The 19,559-nt window shown below is 42.4% G+C and overlaps 2 protein-coding genes across 6 annotated transcripts in view; both read left to right on the forward strand.

Annotated features, from left to right (window-relative positions):
* The first annotated feature begins 1,332 nt into the window (after window positions 1-1,332).
* Window positions 1,333-11,088, forward strand: NSMCE4A (NSE4A component of SMC5/6 complex). Of its 2 annotated transcripts, XM_085064684.1 has the most exons (11): window positions 1,335-1,914; window positions 2,926-3,006; window positions 3,555-3,685; window positions 4,703-4,851; window positions 6,259-6,358; window positions 7,622-7,712; window positions 8,186-8,280; window positions 9,037-9,085; window positions 9,753-9,844; window positions 10,402-10,493; window positions 11,001-11,088. In XM_085064684.1, the coding sequence occupies exons 1-10, from the start codon at window positions 1,719-1,721 to the stop codon at window positions 10,483-10,485; spliced, it is 1,068 nt and encodes a 355-aa protein (XP_084920810.1). In that variant the 5' UTR covers window positions 1,335-1,718; the 3' UTR covers window positions 10,486-10,493; window positions 11,001-11,088. The 2 variants fall into 2 exon arrangements, with proteins under 2 accessions (XP_084920811.1, XP_084920810.1); XM_085064685.1 differs by lacking the exons at window positions 9,037-9,085; window positions 11,001-11,088 and having other exon boundaries at window positions 1,333-1,914; window positions 10,402-10,498.
* Window positions 11,089-11,926: 838 nt separating this feature from the next.
* Window positions 11,927-19,559, forward strand: part of ATE1 (arginyltransferase 1) — a 65,692-nt gene continuing 58,059 nt past the window's right edge. The window contains exons 1-6 of one of the 4 annotated variants that reach the window (XM_085064681.1): window positions 11,927-12,059; window positions 13,299-13,362; window positions 13,700-13,762; window positions 14,253-14,356; window positions 15,145-15,417; window positions 18,003-18,232. In XM_085064681.1, coding sequence (XP_084920807.1) covers window positions 11,972-12,059; window positions 13,299-13,362; window positions 13,700-13,762; window positions 14,253-14,356; window positions 15,145-15,417; window positions 18,003-18,232 — 822 coding nt within the window. In that variant the 5' untranslated portion in view covers window positions 11,927-11,971. Of the gene's footprint in view, window positions 12,060-12,167; window positions 12,404-13,298; window positions 13,363-13,699; window positions 13,763-14,252; window positions 14,357-15,144; window positions 15,418-18,002; window positions 18,233-19,559 lie in introns of those variants that run through there. The other 3 variants (XM_085064683.1, XM_085064680.1, XM_085064682.1) reach the window with 3 other exon arrangements.

Here is a 19,559-nt window from a genome sequence, read left to right on the forward strand (position 1 = left end):
TATCTTTTGAAAGATAGCTTGGGCATGTCTGCAGTCTGTACTCCAGCTGAAGCACTGCTTTGGGGAAGCCAAAGTAGATCCATGTTTATATACTGAATCAACCTACGAAGATGTTTTAGAAAATACTCCCAAAAATACCTTTAAAAACCCACCACAATAATTAGAACAACACAACAGTATTACTCAATAATGAAGGGCTAAGTGTTATGATTTACATTTTGCAGGATTCATTTGAATCCCCTGTATTGAGAATAGTGTAATGAGCAGGACCAGGGGAGTGATCAACATCGGTGAAGCCACACCTTGAGTGGTGCATCCAATTTTGGGCCCTTCACTATGAAATGGACATTGAGGTGCTGGAGACTTTCCAGAGAACTTTCATGAGGAATGGCTGAGCTTGCTAGGGGTTTTTAATCTCCAGAAAAGGATGCTCAGGTGGGACTTCATCGCTGTGCACAAATCCCTGACTTGGAGAGAAGTGCAGTGAGGGACAGAAAGAGGCTTTAAGCTGAGCCAGGGGACATTCAGATTAGATACCAGAACATTTTTTGTCCCTGTTTAGGTGCTCAGGCATGGTGAATAGGTAGCCCCAGGAGGTGGTGGAGTCACCATCCAGGAGGTGCTCAGGAGCTGGGTGATGTGGTTTATGCTTCAGGGGTTACAGTGGCAGGGCTGGGTGGACATTTGGACTGGATGATCTTGAAGTTCTCTCCTGTGGCAACACAGATCCTTTCCCATGGGAACTTTTCTCTTTTTCTTCTATGTTTCTATAAATAAAGTTTTTATGTTATTGAAACGGCCTTTTGGATACAGGCGGTTCAAGCATGGACCAATGAATCCCGGAGGGAGGATTAAATGGGTCCAATCCGAACGGCCCTCTGATGTCTATTTAAATTGCTAAATAAATAATAAAATCAGAATCCCAAGAGGTCTCGACTCTTCACTCCGCCAGCGGTCCAACAGCGACACTCTCCAACCCTGGTGATTCCATGATTCTCACTAGATGGTCTTTAAATCCCTTCCAACCCAATCCCTTCTACGGCCCTATGACTGATTTCATTGCCAGAGCACAGATCCCTGATCAGCGCCTAGCGCACGCATTTCCATGAACATATCCCTGCACTAGAGGCGCTGGAACAAGCACAGCGCAGCTTTAGCTCTCATTTCCTGACTAGCGCAGGCATTTCCATGGATTAGCGGCACTGGAACAAGCACAGCGCCACTTCACCTCACATTTCCCCCGCTCCCCTCAGCTGTCTCCGCCTCCCTCCTCACTCCGGCGGCTCTCAGCGCCCCCCGGAGGCGGCGGCGGCACAGCGCCCGCAGCGCAGCGGAGCACAGCGGATCGGAGCGGAGCGGCCTCGGTTCCGCGCAGCGCCCAACGCCGCTCACAGCGCTCGGCCCCGCGGCGCGGCTCTGAACCGAGTCAATGTCTAAGGAACGTTGAGAGCTCCGTAACCACCTCTGCAACGATTGAGGAGGGCCCAGCCCGGCTCGCGGGGAAGCAGCCCGGAGGCAAACAGCACCAACATGGAACACCGCGATCAGGGCGCGGCGGCTCAGCCTCCGCCGGCGGTGCCCGCAGATCCGCCCCCGCAGCTCCTCTGAGCCGCACTGCGCAGGCTCGGCTCGCTGTGTGTGCAGCCCGGCACACACGTGGGGCGGAGGCTCGCCGCCGCATCCCGCGGCTCTGGTGACAGCTGCCGGCCGTACCCGCCATGTCGCACACCAGCGACAGCGGCGACTCCTCGCCCGCCTCGCGGGGCCGCCGGTCGCGGACGCCGCGCGCCCGGGAGGACACGGCGGAGGCGGCGGGCGAGAAGCTCCGGCAGCTCAGCATCGGCGAGGACGAGGACCGGGAGCACAACAGGATGATCCGGAGCCAGTACCGGGAGCTGATCGCCACCGTGCAGCGTAAGGAGGCGGCGGGGGGAGCTCCGGGGCTGCGGGTGGGATGTCCGGGCTGGCGGCCGGTGCTGGGGGGAGCGGTGGGAGCGTTCCTGGAGCTCCGGGCTCCTTGGGCTGCTGCTGTGGGGTTGTGCTGAGAGCGAAATTCGACTCGCAGAAGCAGGGAATATCAGACTCATGGGTTGGTTGGCCGGGACCTTACAAGTATTCCTGTTCCACCCCGCAGCCATGGGCAGGGACACCTTCCACTATCCCAGGTTGCTCCCAGCGCTTTCCAGCCTGGCTCGGACACATCGGGGATCCAGGGCAGTGTCGTGCTCTGACCCTGGCCCAACGCCAGCCACCCGCGACAGCTGCTCGCTTGCTCTCTCCCTGCCACAGCTGGGCAGAGGAGAGGAAAAACATCTAACGAGACAGTCATGAGTCGAGATAAAGAAGGGAGAAACACTCGAAGAGCAAAACAGGCTCAGCTTGAGTTGCAAAGTGAGTTTATTACTGACAGAGACAGAGGAAGATAATGAGAAGTAAACCAAGCCCTTAAAGACACCCTTTCTTCCCCCAGTCCCTTCCTCCTTCCCACTGACCGCAGAGAGGGGACAGGGTGTTGGGGTTTGGGTCAGTTCATCACCGAGAGCTTCTTCTGATGCTTGGGGAGAGGAGTCCTTCCCCGGCTTGCCGTGGGGTTCCTCCCAGTGACTCAGCTGATACACTGCAGGTTATGGATGATCCAGCCTGTTTAGGGAGGTAACCAAGCATATAGTTTTGGGGGCTGGTTTGTTTTTTTCATGGAAATTCCACTGATGTCCCCAAATTGAGCCTGTTTTGCCCATGACAGTAACTGGTGAGTGATCTCTCCCTGCCCTTTTCTAGACCTGTGAGCTTTTTTTCATATTTTCTGTCCCTGGTCCAGCTGAGGATGATGGAGCTTTGGCAGGCACCTGGTCTCCAATCAGAGTCAAGCACAGTGTTTCTCAGTGCTTCTGTGTTTAAGTAATTCAGGATTTCCTTTTCCCACAGAAAACCGAGAATCTATGCTGAATTCAAAAAGCAACAAACTGACAGAAGCTTTGGAAGAAGCCAATAGACTTTTTGGTGGAGGTAAAACAAATTTTGTGGTCTTTAATTCATGTGTTTGGCCAAGTGTGAGGCAATGATGCCTTACAAACAAAAGAAGGCAAGAGTGAAGTTGAGGTCCAAGGACTTCATCAGAATTTTTATATAACTTAAAACAGATATGTTAAGCTGAAGATTGGTTGAATAAGTTGATGTGAGAAAATAAACATTATTACAGTTTATTTGCTCTTAGAAATACTCCTTGCTTTGTTTTGATTCACTGGAACAATGTATATAAGTAGTACATATAAAAGATAACAGTGTAGAGGGGTTCATTTCAGTTGCAGAAGTGGAAAATGTGTAGGTAAAAAATTCATTTGTTCTTCAAGTTCATGTGTTGCTTTTCCATGGTTTGTCCACGTAATTCTTTTTTTTAAATGCAAATATTATTATAAGGATTATGGAAATGTGTTAGAGGTCATTGTAATAAAACCATTTCCAAAGAGCTAAAGCCAGGATAGCCCCTATGCTGAATTTTATTATTCTATTTATGATAATTTCATATTAATCACCATAAATTTTTTCTGTAACAGTTTCCCGTGCACGAGAGGCTGCACTGGATGCCCAGTTTCTTGTTATAGCAACCAATATAGGGAAGGAGAAGGCCAGTGAGTTACACTCAGAGATGTCAGCATTTGATTCAGCAGCATTTGCAGAGGACTTGGTAAGTTCCAGGCTCTGAATTTGCCATCAGTTTTGCTGGAGGTTTGCCCTGATTGTTACAGAACCATAAAACCTCAGATTGTCAGGCAGTACATGGCAGTTCTGATGGAATTTAATGCTCTTCCTATGAGTTTCTTCCTGGTTAGTGTTGTTAATTGTCTTAAACTACGTATTAACCATTACAGGAGGGGAAAATCTAACTTAAAATAGAGACATCCCCTCTATTATTGCACTGCTGCTCCTTTATCACAGTTCAGTTGGTTTGTGCTCTTAAGGTCTTCTGCACTTTTTTTAGTCACTCTTCTGTAGTTTCTCGGCAGAAAACTAGTTTCTTTATCCAGTCCACTGCTTTCTATGTTTTTGGATAGAGTTTTTGAGGTGCTGTGTCAGTGACATGAAATGGGACTTTGGATGACTTGAATGTTTTCAGGCTGGACAGTTTGTCTCTGTACTGTGATGGGGTAGAAGAGTTGGTTCAGAGCAGCTTTTAAGCCGGCTGTTGGCTTTTCTCCTCCTTGAAAATCTTCTCTTATGTTACAGCTGACCAACAAGGAGTCTTGAGTGTTTGCTCAAGTCTAGAGCTCTACAATCTAAAAAAATAAAAAGTTCAATTTAAAGTTTTTCATGCATTAGTCTGGACTGGTGGATGCAGGGAGAGGCCAGATTAGTTGTTCTGTGATATTTGAGGGGCTGGGCTTCCTGGGAGTGTGTGGTGGTCAGAAACTGTGAGACTTCTGAGCTCCATAGTGCAATGTAGTCAATGTTCTGCTACTTCATACATCATTGAAGATGTGCTGGAGTCCAAGCAGTTTTATTTACCTATGATTTTTTTTCATTGCTTTCTGACCACAAATGTGAATTTGTGTGTTCATCTGTTTTCATGGACAGTCAAAGTTCTTAGGCAGTGGTTTTAAATACTAATCTATCAGGCAAACACCACAATACAGTGTTTCACCATGAATGTATCTACTGGTTTACCTCTAAGTGAATTTTTACAGCAACTCTTTTTCTTTTGTAGCTGACCTTCATGGGTATAAATCGCACAGAAGTAGAAGAAAGTGATGACTCTGAGGATGTTCCAGGTGGGTTTTTACCTACTGATGCCTGGCAGACAGTGGGAGAAGAAGCAACCAAGTACTTCAGAAGAGCACCTACTTTTCACTACATGTAAGTTTTTTCAAGGAAATGTAGTATGTACTGCATCTCAAGGTAATAGATTCTTACCTTTGATGCCCTAGACTTGAATTCAGTTTAATCTGAGGTCAGAGCAGAGTGTTGGCAAGGGCTTCTGTGTGGTTGCTGTTCTTCTGGTACAAAGAACTCCTCCAAAATATTTAAGAATGTTTCTCACTTTGGTTTTGATTTGACTTGGTAACAAAATAATATCACTAGCAAGGTATTCTTGATTTGCCTTTTTCAGACTAAAGCCAGTAGAAGTGATCCTCTTTCTTTTAAAAACTGACTCTTCCTCATCATTCTCTCCCTGTACAAACTGCAGCCAGAATGATGAACAGAGGAACCTTTTTGGTTTGTTCCTTTTTTTTGTTGCTGTTGTTTTTCAGACAGTTATAGAAAGTCAGTCCATGAAGGTCTGCAGGTTTTACCTGATGATTGCATTATCATGAAGAAATCAACAGTTGTTCTTGTACATCTGTGTTAATGGGTTATCTTTTAGAATCTTGCTTTCTGGCTGCCTTCAGAAGAAATCACCTGGTTGCTGGCAAGTGCCCTTAGGTAGAAACAGTGTCACCTCTCCTTATATGTGTGCAACTCATTTAGTTGGACACATTTTAGTTCATCAAATTGCAACTTTTTAGCTGACCTTTAGTCACCTTAGACAGCGCTCCAATTAAATTTCTCATAAAGTCAGCCTACAGTAGCAGAATCTAATTCAATTAAATAATCAGCAGTTGAGCTGATAGAATATTACTCAGTTGACTGTGCTTCTGCACTTGTTCTACCCCCTGATAATTGATTACTGTAATTGTGAGGAAGTTGCTGAATGTAATAATTTGATGCTACTTTATCTGGTACTTACTGTTGGATAGCTAATTGAGGTATTTCAGACTTTCATTTTCCACTTCCAAGCTGTAAGCCCTAAACTGTAAGAATATTTTACAATAAGTTTTGTGATCTTAAGACAAAACCAACTGGATGAAACACTTGTTTTCTCCTTAGCTGCATTTTGACATCCTCAGTAATGATGGAGACTTTTGATGGAGGTTGTGTGAACATTTGTCAAGGGTTTATTTTAAATAATAAAATGTAATTCTCATTTTGGAAAAAGAACCTCTTATTTCTGCCTGCATCTGTTTTCAGTCCAAGAAGAAAGTTGGAATAATTGCATAAATTTTTCTACATGTGTTGATACGTCCGATATGAGGCTGTCAACATATTAGGAGCAACTTTTGGGGCTGCTTCTTTGCAGAAATCTCTAAATGCCATGAAGCTTTATCTTTAGGTACTAGTCATCACTTCGCACTTTCTTCAGGAGATCCACTGCTCAGTATAAAAATTCCTAAGCATACAGTGTAAACCAGATTTGCGTGTATGTATTCTTTGTGTTTTGGTTAGGATGGGATCTTTCAAATCTGAGCCTCCTGTACCAAAGCAGCGGATTGAGAGGCAGAAAAAAGCCAGCAGAGGAAAAGCAGAACAGGCAATGCCTGCTCAGGTTTGTTAAGTGTTATCTTCATTAACAATTTGTTCTGGCATAGTTATTACAAGTGAGTTTTAAATCTTCCCGTTCACATTGTTTTGAAGTTTGTAATTCTGACCTATGTAGTACTTGTGACATCCCACCCTTCAGGGGAAGGGAGCATCCACAGCTCCTTGTGCTGTGCTGTGCTCATCTCCAGGAGTCAGAACAAAGATGTTTGTCCCAGAAAAGTGCTGCTCTACCTCCATATGGCTCTTTCTCCTGTTCTTTCTAACAGTGTATGATTACCAGCACTCCTTGGTTGTTGTTGCCAGCAATCCTTGGTTGGCTCCACAGCCATGCAGCTGGAGTTGGAGACACACACATATTAGCCCCTTTTCTTCTGAGTTTCTACTAAAGGATTTAGACTTCATTATTAGGCTTCTTTCTTTGTTTTGTGTGGATTGCAGTATTTCACTGAGTGGAAGGAAATAGAATTTACAGACCAACTGCGTGTTCAGAAGTAGGATTTACAGGCTGATTTTTCAAGTTTTAATGAGCTTACTTGTTTGGATGTATGCTGCTTTGAAAGGAAACAAAAAAGAAACTTCTTTATATTGGCATGATTTCTATTCTTTAAAAAGAGGCTAATAGGGTGTGGCATTTGCACTGAAATGTGGTTAATGGCAGCAAACCAATCAGCTCACATAACCACTGTTTTTTCTGCTGTTTCCTTATTCCTTGTCATACACTGGCAGAAGGGCAAAAGTCTGGGGATACTGAGAGAGGCTTACATCTGAAACTTTGCAAACATAATCCATATTGTTACAGGGAAGCTTAGGCTGTCATAATGCCAGAATATAGAGGCAAATGGTTGGTGGTTGTCTTTTTAAAGGCAACCTACTCAATCCATACAGTGATAGAAAGGATTTATTAATTTGTACTGGGAAGAAGAGGAACTAGAGGGTTTGTGAGGTGCTTATAAAGGATCATCTTCATTAAACTCACAGGCTGTAGCACTGTGTAACCCAAGAGCTCCACAGAGCTATTGAAAAGGAAGTGTACACCTGTGCATGGGCTCAAGGTTTATGAGCCGTGGTCTTTCAGTTTGATATTGTAAGATGAGAATGAAACCCTAAAGCTCTTCAGAGTTGTCTCATGTTTACATAAGTGTGTTTGTAATGTTGGATGAAGGGAGAAAAACTTAACTTTTATGTTACATGTTCAAAAAAGGCCCTTTGCATATTCTGGGATTTCAGCAACAGTTATTTGAGGTGAATCTCCATTTCTTTTTCCCAGTTAAAAAGAATGGAGGAGTCTCAACAAGAAGCTACAGAAAAAGAAGTAGAGAGGATCTTGAGAATACTGCAAACTCATTTTGAAAATGATCGTAAGTGGGATTAAATTAAGCATTAACTGGAGAAAATGAATATTCTCGGTCTTCTGCAGTTGGGAGTGGTAAAAGTACAGAGATAAAATAAGGTGAAGTCTGCAAGTAGAAATCTTTGTTGAAGCACATACACCAAGTATGTATTTTTTATGAACACTGATCAGCTGCTGTTAGACTGCAAAGGAAATGGAAATCCTCTCCCCTGATTAAAACCTGCCATTTTTAGAAGGCAAATAGTCACTGTTTGTAGATCTGGGGGGGGAAGATGAAAGAAACTAATATACTGTATAGAACATTTGTTCTTGCGGGCAACTGGGAATTCAGCATTGTAACTAAATTGACAGACATGCCTTTAACTTTTGAAAGGAGTACTGGCTCTCTTAACTTAGTGTGTACATCTGTTAGCTCTGTGTATACTACCTGGTTGGTTGGTTTGTTTGTTTGTTTTAACAAAGCCATTTTTGCATCCCCAGCTAACACACCTATTTCCTTCTTTGATTTTGTGATTGATCCCAACTCGTTTGCACGCACTGTGGAAAACATGTTTCATGCATCCTTCCTTATCAGGGTAAGGCATGACATGTTCTTGAAATATCACTTGAGATACTAGAACTACCTAGAAACACGGACTTGTTGTTTTTCTGGCTTCAATATTGAAGAATTGGGATTTAAATATGAGGAATTGCTAATTTGTTTTCTGCAAACAATCCATGATATTTTGGTAATCTGATAAAAAAGGAAACAGAGTTGACAGACTTAATTTTTTTGTACTGCAATCAATTTACCAACAAAACATTAGTGACATTTTTAAGTCAATATGCTTTTCAAAAAAATATTCTCGCTCACATTTTAGAAGAGTAGTCAGAGTATAGAAGAGTTACTGAGGCTGTAGAAAACAAGTGCAGGGTTTTATTCCTTTAGAATCTGTGGATTTGCACTTTGAACTGTGCTTAGTTTGTCTAATAAATAACATTAAGTCTAGAAAAGAGAAACTGACAAGGATATTTTGATTAATTCAGGTTTTCTATTGAATAGAAATGTGATTATGGAGGGTTAGCTCAAGTATATTTAGAGAATAATAATTATTTTAATGAAGCAACACTTCTATAATCCAACAATTACCCACTGTTCCATATGAGCTGCCTTCTTTATGCATAAGTGCTGTATTAAAATAGCTTTTTCTTACGTGGTATGCCAATGAAGATTCTTTATCAATATATGTACCTGATCATGATTATGTGGTCAGTAAAAATATGAAATTTCAGTGCATTATCCTAACTGGAAAGTTCTAAGTTGTAAAACTTTAAATCCCACTGTTGTTTAGGATGGTCTTGCAAAAATAAAGCTGGATGAAGATGAATTGCCAATAATAGGTAAAATCTAGCTTTAAAATACTCTTAATTGGTTTTTGTTACAATGTTACATGTTATGTGTTGACACGGTTTTAGGTATATTTTTAACTGGGAATATGCAGTGAATGTAATTAAAGGAATAAAGAGATTTATGAGCAGTGGAAAGGATTGAGTCTTTTCAGAAATCAATGTGTGGAAAAAGACGATTATGCTGATTTATGCAAATAAATCCTATGAATAGAAATCAAAGGTTATTACCTTTGCTTTAAACTATATTTTTGCTAGTAAGTACCATGAGCATTGTTACACTTTGCTGAAAAATGTATTTTTGTGTGTAAGAACTCTCTTGTCTCAGAGTTGGGAACTGCTGCAGCTTCCAAAGAGCTGGAGAGGAAATGCCTTCCTACAGATGAGGTTGGCTTTCATTCCCATGGGATATCAATGGGGTTAGGACTCCAGTGGGATTTCATATGGAATGAAATACTTAGGTCCTTCTGAAGAAAATTAGTTCCTAAATTTTTAGGAGGTGAGACTAAGGAAATCTCTCGAGCAGTACATGGTACAGGCTGTTGATAGGAACTAGCTGGGTGGAACATGTAGAGCTGATGTGATTTTTATGGAGATTTTATGTTTCTGGTGAAAGCTGACTTTCCAAGTGTAAATCCTGAAAATCCTGTGTTTTGCTCAGAGCCTACAAAGCCCAGTGGGAGAGGGGAGGAGGACAACAGGACTGGAGCACGGAACCAGGTCGTCCTGAGTCTGGACCAGAAGGAATGGAAGGTACCACGGAGAGCACTTGATACTTTGGATCAATTCTTTTTTCCTTAAGCCTCTGAGAGCTGTGCTGTTACTCTGGGGAGGACAGGTGTTCCTGGGTACAGTTACACTGCATTTGGCCATATGGATGCCAGAACAATCACAGATCTGAGGGATGTTTGTAGCTGCAAGAAAACTGAGAATTGGGACAGTGATTCCATCTTTGATTCCTGAAGCCTGGTCAGTTTAAGTGCTTCTAAGCTGTGCACTGACTTGCCTTTACTCTTTTACATAAGGGCTGGGTAAATATGGAGGCTGTTTCTTCCCTTACTTACCATACTTGTTTCTGGAGGGGAAGTTCTTCATGTGATTTCCTCACCGTTTGTAATAAATCTTAGACAAAAAGTAGTTTTGAGCACACATACAGCTCCTTTCCTGTGACCCTCACTCAGAATGAGCAGGAGAAATGTAGTAATTTGGAGTAGTGCTTTAATATCAGAAACTTTATAACTTGCTTGGTGGTAATTAAATTGAACTAATTCAGCTCTGGTCACTGACACATTGCTTTCATCTTTAACCAGGAGATCATAGAAGCATTTCAGATTTCAGAAGCCATGATTACTCCTCTTTCTCAGAGCACTGAAGATGAAATGGAGATAGAGTAACTATTCAAGTAAGTTCTTTTAATAAATCAAACTCAGCAAGTTCCTTATGCATGTGGAAGAACTTCAGGGAAACCATGTGTGACTTAGAAATGTAGAAGAACTGTATGTAGGGTGACTGAAAGGTCTGCAGCATTGCTGTGTTCTTGCCCTCTTCATGAAACAAAGTGTAATCTAACCTTGTATGCAGTAATTAACTGGGAAACAACACCTTTTGTTTTGCATTTGATGGTCAGTTAAGTGATGGACTTGAGTTAATTTTTGGAACTTTATACTCAGTAAGCAGTGTTGGAAAGAATCGCAACTTAGTTTTTGTGTTTAGTTTTTTAACTTGCTGACAGCTGATGTTGTTAAGAAAAGTCTGAAGAAGGACTTAGAGAGAACCAGGCTGTCTTCCCTTCTGCTTCTGTAAAATTCTTTCAATGATTGGACCGAATTCCTTTACTCACAGTTGTTTGGTAAATTCCAGATCTTAATGCATATTGTCTTATTGCCTTCTCTTTTTTCTTTCCCATTAGGTGCCTTAATGAAAATACTTCGAAACGTTTGTTTCAACAATTGTTTTCTATGTATATGTTGAAAAATCAAAGTTATTTTTTTCTGCAACACTTTATATGACCTGCTTTGTTTGGAATCGTGGAATGGTTTGGGTTGGAAGGACATTAAACCTTAGCCAGTGCCACCCCCTGCCATGGGCAGGGACACCTCCCACTGTCCCAGGTTGCTCCAAGCCCTGTCCAACTTGACCTTGGACACTGCCAGGGATCCAGGGGCACCACAGCTTCTCTGGGCAACTAGAGGAAGTTTAGACTTGTCGCAGGGTTGTTTAGGTTTATCCAGTTGAAGTTTACTGGAGCTCATGTTCTTAGTAAAAAGGAAACACTGCGTCCCTTTTTTCTTCCCTTGCCTTTCCCCATCAGCAACAAGTGGAATTCATGTGGTTAACCCATCCCTGCTGGGATAATCTTGCTACCCTCCATGATTTTGGGTGCTGCAGGATAATTGATACTGCCCTGCTCTTCTTACTGTTGTGGAAATACAGGTTTGAGTTTGGAAATTCAGTCTTAATTAGATAGCAGTTCACCCTGCCTTTTCTTCCAAACTCCTCCTGTGTTTGTTTGGTAACTTGGGCAGGCCGGCTCCATGGGCCCACAACATTATTTTCTTAAAGATATATGAAATATTCATCCATTTCCAGAAAATGCTCAGTGGAAGAGCTTCTGTGGAAGAGCTGAGGGTTTCTTCCATCCTTTGCCGTGCTGTAGCAGCTCCGGGGGTCACACAGGGATCCGTCCACCCTGGCAGCCCTGTTGGGGCGTGTTTGCGGGGCTGAGAAGCCGCTCAGGCCGTGAGGGAGTGCGGGACTCGGTGCGGGGAGCAGCCGAAGCGGCAGCGGTGCTTTACCGCAGGCCGCCCGCGGGGGAGGCCGGGCCGGGCCGGGCGCGGTGCCCGCTGGGCCGGGCGGGGGCGCTGCGGGGCTGCCGGCAACATGCCCGCCGCCGTGGTGGAGTACAAGGGCTGGAAGGAGGGCTACGGCTGCGGCTACTGCGGCGCGGCGCGGGGCAAGGTGTCCGCGGGTGAGCGGGGCAGGGCAGGGTAGGGTAGGGCAGGGCAGGGCAGGGCAGGGCAGGGCAGGGCAGAGCAGCGGCTCCTCCGGCCGCGCCGGCGCTGAGGCCTCACCGCGCTGCCCGCGCGAAACATGGCGGCGCCGCCGCTTCCTGTGCGCGCCGCCCGCGCGCTGCCCGCAGCAAAGATGGCGGCGAGCGCCGCTTCCGGGCGGCCCGGGGCGCGGAGCTGAGGCGGGCGGGCGGCGCGGGGATGGCGGCGGGCGGCGGCTCCCCGAGCATCGTCGAGTTCTTCGGCGGGGAGGATGGCTACCGCTGCGGCTACTGCAGGAGCGACACCGGCAACCTGTCGCACGGTGCGGCGGGGCGGGCTGGCGGCGGGAGGGCCGGGCGGGCTGGCGGGCGAGCGGCGGCGGAGGGCGCGGGGCCGGGAAGGGGAAAGGGGAAAGGCGGCGAGCGGCGGCAGTCCCGGCTAGCCCGGCCCGGAGCTTGGAACGGCTCTGATGGCCCGCTGCTCCCAAATGAGTGCGGCAGAACTAAGCAGCAGTTTTGTGGTGTTTTCCTTTGGTATTTCTGGGGAGGTGGAGAGGGGAACTTTGCACTTGTAGGGTCACAGAAGTGTAGCTGATTGCACCCCGAGAGTTGTGTTGAGTTTGGGGTTTTTACACTTAATGTGGTTATTAAAGTCAGGAATTACGATATTTAAGAATATGTCTAATCCTTGGAAGACATTCATGCATAAGTGCCCATTAGCTACCCAGATTTGCAGTAATCATAGAATCACAGAACAGTCTGGGTTGTAAGGAGCCTTGAATCCCATCCAGTGCCCTGGCAGACACACTTCCACTGTCCCAGGTTGCTCTAAGCCCTGTCCAACCTGGCCTTGGACACTGCCAGGGATCCAGGGGCAGCCACAGCTTCTCTGGGCACCCTGTGCCAGGATTTCCTCACCCTCACAGGGAACAATTCCTTCCCAATATCCCATCCATCCCTGCCCTCTGGCAGTCCGAAGCCATTCCCTATGTCCTGTCCCTCCATCCCTTGTCCCCAGTCCCTCTCCAGCTCTTTAGTCCCTTTAGGCACTGGCAGAGGCTCTGAGCTCTCCATGGATCCTTCTCTTCTCCAGATAAACACCCCCAGCTCTCCCAGCCTGTCCCAGAGCAGAGGTGCTCCAGCCAGTTCTGCAGAACTTGTTGTGTTTTAAAGCCAGTCCGTGGTCAGTCAAGTGTGTTGCTGTGCTCTTTATTTCAGGTATGTGGGCACATTCGATGACAGTTCAAGATTACCAGGATCTCATTGACAGAGGATGGCGAAGGTAAATTGGAAAAGAAAATGCAAAGCTATGTTGTCAATTGAGATAAAAAACTCCACATTTAAAATTTAGATCTGTAGAAACAGTTTTATATCCATGAGTAATTGAACTATTTGCCCAGTGCTCTGTGATCTTTTATAACATGACACTATCAAACAGGGAAATATTCAGTGATTTTAGAAGGATAAAATTGTATAACCAGCAAAGAGTTAAAGAACTTGCTCCTTGATTTCTGTTACTCTTCATGTAATATTTGGATGTGATTTTAATAAAAAAGCTTCTTCATTTATTTTATAGTATAAACAACAAAAAGTCAATGCATATCTATTACTATTTTCAGAAGTGGAAAATATGTCTACAAACCTATCATGAATCAAACGTGTTGTCCTCAATACACAATAAGGTAAGAAACTCAAAATACACTTTTATAAGGGATTTGACCACTGCAGATATGTTCCACCATTTGTTTGCTACTTGAAGTACATCATAGTTCAAAAGTTTATCTACTTTTAATGATACTTTTAATAGTAAAAATATACTGTTGGGTTTGTGCAAAGGAACATGAGCTGCTCTGGGATATTTTCCTGTGAGGAACCTTGTCTGTAACCCACAAACACTGCTTTTGCCCAAATAAGTGAGGCTTACACTCATATTTTAGTGATTACAGAAGGACATACACAAACATGCTGTAAGGACTGATATTATTCAGTACAAGACAACATAATTTCATTACCTCAAAAGCTTTGATAAAACATTTGACCACTTAATATAGGCAAATTTAAATAAACAGAAATTACAGATAGAATGTAACTTTTATAAGTGGCTCCTTGACTTTATTGTTTTTCCCCTGAAACAATCTTTCACCAAATGAATGTTTTTTTAATCTGTTTTAGGTGCCAGGCTTTGCATTTCCAGGCCTCCAAATCTCACAAGAAAGTTCTGAAGAAAATGTTGAAATTCATTTCCAAAGGAGATGTTTCGAAAGTGGCAAGTGAAGGTAAGAAACTCTGAAACTTGAAAACCAACACTGATAGGTGAAAGGAGGATTAATTACCTGCTTGAGTGGTCAAATGGCAAATGGGTTTGAATTTTGTGTTTAGACCTCTGGCTGGATTGTATCTTGGCAGTTTTTGAATCAAGGGCACTTTGGTAGCCCAGAGGCCAAATTGTGCAGGTGTCTTGGGTTATTGAAGAAAAGATTTCCTTGCTTTTTCCATGGACCAGCTTATTTTCCTGGTCATGTCCTCGTGTTCATGCTGTAGAGAATTAGATGCTGTTTTTACTTCTGTCTTGAAACTGATAACCTGGGGAGGACTAATCATAACAGGTCATGGCAGAGAAAAGGAAGAGCATACAAAGAGGGTTTTCCCAGGTGATTGAACAATCACTCTCGATTTGTCCAGCACCAAACCCAGTAATTCTCTGTGGTGGAACTCAAGTTGGTTCTGAATTGTTATAATTTGCCTCATTTGTGTGTGTATGTGGTATGCTAGGTTTTTTGGATCTTTTTATTGTTGTTGTTCGTTTCAAATTATGGCCTGAAATAGTTGACTGCCCAATTTTAGTGGAGGAAATAAAACTGTTCACATCAATGAGTTGGTGTTTGTAATTCAGGGGTCATAAAGGAAACTTTATTTTCAGACTATTGCATACAGTCACTTTATTTGTTGGGAAACACTTGTAAAATTGGAAACTAGTTAATTTAGTATTAATTTTAGTTGTGCAGAGGGTGAGCTGTGGTTGTACAGAGAGAAATTCACTCATGCAGGTTTTAATTATTGACAGAGGAACCAATGGATTCCCATATAGAGGATGTGGCTGCCTGTGATTTTCCATACAAAAGTGAGTCTCAAGTCAGTCAGTCTGAACTGACTCCCTTGGCTGTGGATCATGCTGAGACAGTGGAAAATGAAGATAAGGACTCAGGAGAAACAAAAGAAGAGGGGAATGTGCAGAAGGTGGAATCAGATTCTCTTCAGATCTCTGCAGACAAGGACACACCAGTCCCTGCAGAACCATCACGTTCAGCTAAAGCTGCTCATGCACCACCTAAGCCAGGTAATCACATTTCTGCTAGTAATTGGCATATGCTGTCATCATTTCACACCTCTTTGAAATCCCTTCATTTTATCTTGCTTAGTAAATTAATAATTGCTTTATTTTATTCCCTGTGCTCCCCACAGTGTGTGGAATTACAGCATAAAAATTGAGAGGTGCTGGGTGTTACTTGTGATATTTTCATTTATATTTTGCTACAGTACAAAGTTATATTTATCTTCTTATCCTCACCTTAAATAAGACTGAGTCACTAGGGTCTGAAACTTAAAGAGGAGAGATTCACATTAGAAATTTTTTATGGTGAGAGTGCTGAGGCCCTGGCACAGGCTGCCCAGAGAAGCTGTGGCTGCCCCTGGATCCCTGGAGGTGTCAAAGGCCAGGCTGGATGGAGCTTGGAGCAACCTGGGATAATGGAGGTGTCCCTGCCCAAGGCAGGAGGTGGAATGAGATGAGTTTTAACATTCCTTCCTACCCAAACCATTCTGTGATTCAGTGGCTGCCTTCTTTTGGGACATGGCTGATTTCTGGAAGGAAGATGGTGAGGGGTGAGTGGATTATTGCCAGAATAATTCATTGAAGGTAGAATTGCTGACAGGCACTTTGTGGCCCAGAGGCTGCAGATAAGGCAGCCTTGTCTTACAAATTACATTTCCCATTTTGCGTGGAAATAAAGGGGATTTTCTGAGATGTGGTTAATGGGTGCATGGTGAGTGATGGTAGAAAAATCCTAATGGAGACTTGTGGCTTTAGAGTTTCTGCCTGTGTTGGGACATCATACTAATTCCTGATTTCACTCACCTGTTGCATGCTGTGCCAGTATTTAGGAGAACAAAGTACTTTTGTCTCTTTCTATAGCATGGCTGATTTCAAATAAAATAATGTTTTCTTCCTTACTGAATGCTCATTCCTATTGGATCTGCTTTTCACCAGCTTAATCAGCAATTTTTGCATCTAAATAAACAGGAAAGTTTTCAGAAATGCTTGATCAGAAAACCAGTAGTGTTGCATAGAAGTGTTACACATTCCTGGGAAACTATTACAGATTTTTTAAAACTGTATTTTAGATTTTGATCTTATACAAACCTTTATAGCCCTTATATAGTTTGTCATTTATACGATTTCGATTATGCAAATTTTAAAAGCTCTCTTTTTAAAAATAAATAAACTAAAAACTTTGGCCTATGTTAACTTCACTTTGGAAGCATCTGCTGACAGCAGATGGCAGACTTGGGTAAAGAATAGGAGTGTAAAAGCCTGCAGTGCTTTTGAAGAGGTGAGGTAAGGTCTTCAGTCAGGTTAAGAATAGCTTTGAGTCAGGCTTTAAACCCTGGAAATGCAGATAAGTAATATTGTAGTGCTTTTCAGAAAAAGAAGGTTTACTTTTAGAGAGCAGAAATATTCATTAGTGTGCTTCTTTCTGCAGGTTTTAAAGGAAATATAAAAGTGAATAATAAATGCAGCAGAAAGCTGATTTAATTAATTTTATTTTTTTTTAATGCTAGCTGGTGTCACAGGTCAAATTCAGTTTAAAATTTTCCAGATAGAAAGATGTTTAGTTTTCATCTTGGAGAATGTAGACTTAGTTTGTAATAAGATTGTTTAATTGCATTTTTATTCCTTTATAAACAAAACAGGTCATTGTCCTCTAGGAATAATGGTTTGTTTCTGCACAGTTTCAGATAGAAAAGAAGGTTTGCTTATGTCTGTGTAGGCACAGTCACTGCTTTAAGAAGTTTTTCTTGCTAATTTAGAGCTTACAGCAGATAGGAGACACGAAACAGATCCCGACACAGATGGAGGATTCATTCTTCAAATGTATCATGTGTGTTTTAAATAAATTCTTCCTCTGACTTGTTTGCCTGAGGACAGGTCACACAGTGTCTGTAATTCCCTCGTGTCTTTGCATTTGTGTTGCTCTAAGACTTGTAGTTCTTGTATGAGTAAAAAGCAAATGGATCAAAATGGGAAATAGTGCATTGGTTTGACTTCTCTTTTTAGCAAATACCATTTCACAAATAGAGTTCTATAATTGGTTGAGCTGTTAAACTGATAAAACTGAATTGATTAGTTGAAACAGACAGTCTGAAGATAATTTTAAGCAAAGATGCAAACTTCTGTGGCCTTTCACTTTTCCATTACAGCACCATCGTAGCATTGGCAGTATTTCTACATCCTGCCTGTAGATCCCAGGTTACAAAAAATAAGTGCTGTTTTTGGGGTGTGTGTCTTCTACAGGAATCTGTGGTGTGGCTTTGAGTGCAGAACAATTCCCTGTGAATTTGGTTGCAAGGTTTTGTGGTGGTATTTTTGCCCTTCAGTATTTCAGGTTTTTAAATACCCCCTTGCCTTTGGGGTGAAATGGTCAAGGTGATCCCAGATTAAAGTGCTGCATTAAACAGCTGTGGCAGAATCCCTGCATTAGCTTGGCATCAGGTGTTGGTAGCTGTAAATGGGAAAGGCCACGTTGAGGTCAGACCACAGTCTGCAATAAATGGTAATTTTAGCCATTTCTTTTCAGTGATTTGGTAAGAGCTGCTTGTTTGTTGTCAAATGTGGTGTTGAACTCTTTCCCTGTGCCCTTGTAGGGAAAGGGGCTGATCTGAGCAAACCCCTGTGCCGAAAAGCAAAGGACATAAGGAAAGAGAGAAAACTACAGAAACTCCTGCAGAACCAGATGGGCACATTAGAAGGCTCTCAGCTTCAAGGAGATCAAGCTTTCCTCTTGCAAAATTCTAAATCTAAAACAAACCAGCCTAAAAACATTGAAGACTTTGTTTCTGTTCCTTTGCCTGATGACGCACGACACAAATTGGAGGTAATGTCTTGTTCACTGTTGTTGGGAGGCAAATGAAGGAAAAGTCTAGTTAAGGAGTCTTTGAAAAGCTTAAGTCTGTGTTTATGACTTTATGGAGTAGTTGGGGTTTAAATCGTGAAATATATATGGTACTGGATGATGTATATCTGTATACATGTAAATATGGATCATAGGGGTTTTTATATGTGTATATATATATATATATATATATTTATTTATTTATGGAAGCTCACACCTATGGTGCAGCTGAGCTCTGTTGAACCACAGGAGGGAACTCTTGCACTACAGTCAGTCCTAGCAGAGGCCAGTTCAGATGCTAAAATATCTTGCAAATTAATTTCGTGCAGTGTGACTTGAAAGTGAAAGACTTTGAATTGAATATTGAATGATGAGAGAAATTCAGTATTTAGGTCTGCAGTGTATAAATACTTAAACTAAGCTAGTTGACATGACAAAGAAGCAGTAATTTCATAAAATTAAAGTTAATAAGATAGTTGCTCTTTGCACATGTCATTGGTGTGTGTTGATGTCTTTGAAAGCTGTAAAAATGAGAGTAAAAAGGTTTCCTTAATACACTAGTTGCCACTACATCTATTAGAGACAGTAATCTGGAAGACTTTTGGGCTTCCTAACATTTGTTAATCGTAAAACCATTTTTGGTGTTATTTTTTCCATAAGCTGGAAAACTAACCAAACATGAGCATTTTCCTGATCATTTTCAATGATGGTACTGGAAATGAAAATATTTAGTGACTAGCAGCCATGAAATTGATCCATGTCCCTAACTCTGTCACATTTTCTAATGAGTTGTTTAACAGTAACATGATGTTCATTTGTCTGAACATCTTCATTTCGAAGATGCACAGAGAACTGAAAGGATTAAAAAGGATTTTGTTCTTTGTGAAAATAGAATCATTCTGAAAATTACACAGTTTTTGAAATTAATAAGACCTTAAATATATTTGAAAAGACATGCACTTCTGCTCATGTGGTAGCATTCTTTTGCTTAGGGAGCAATCATCTTTATTAAGAAGAATTTTTAATTTATAAATTATTTTTAAAAATTACTTTATTTTTGTGTGTTGAACAGTGATAGTGTGAAGACTGATAATTCCTTATTACAGTTAACTCATAGTTGAGTATGGAAATGCTGCTTCATCTTCTCTTTCAATTTCAAAAATACCAAGAAATCCCCTTGGGATTATTGCCATAAAAACATGGTCTTTGGATGAAACACAGAGATCTGAGTCTTCCAATATTTTTCAAATATCTTTCAAATATTTTTCAGTGTGGTGTAAGACTACAAGAGAATATTTTAAGTAGCACA

This window comes from Lichenostomus cassidix, chromosome 6 (assembly GCF_008360975.1).
Source record: "Lichenostomus cassidix isolate B80296 chromosome 6, HeHo_3.0, whole genome shotgun sequence".
In the NCBI taxonomy this organism is placed as follows: Eukaryota; Metazoa; Chordata; class Aves; order Passeriformes; family Meliphagidae; genus Lichenostomus; species Lichenostomus cassidix.

Excerpts from the sequence above, each read along its gene's own strand:
- NSMCE4A (XM_085064684.1), top strand. The coding sequence starts at position 1,719 with ATGTCGCACACCAGCGACAGCGGCGACTCCTCGCCCGCCTCGCGGGGC. Across the intron at positions 8,281-9,036 it reads ATGCATCCTTCCTTATCAGG|GATGGTCTTGCAAAAATAAA; the intron begins GTAAGGCATGAC and ends ACTGTTGTTTAG. Across the intron at positions 9,845-10,401 it reads TGGACCAGAAGGAATGGAAG|GAGATCATAGAAGCATTTCA; the intron begins GTACCACGGAGA and ends ATCTTTAACCAG.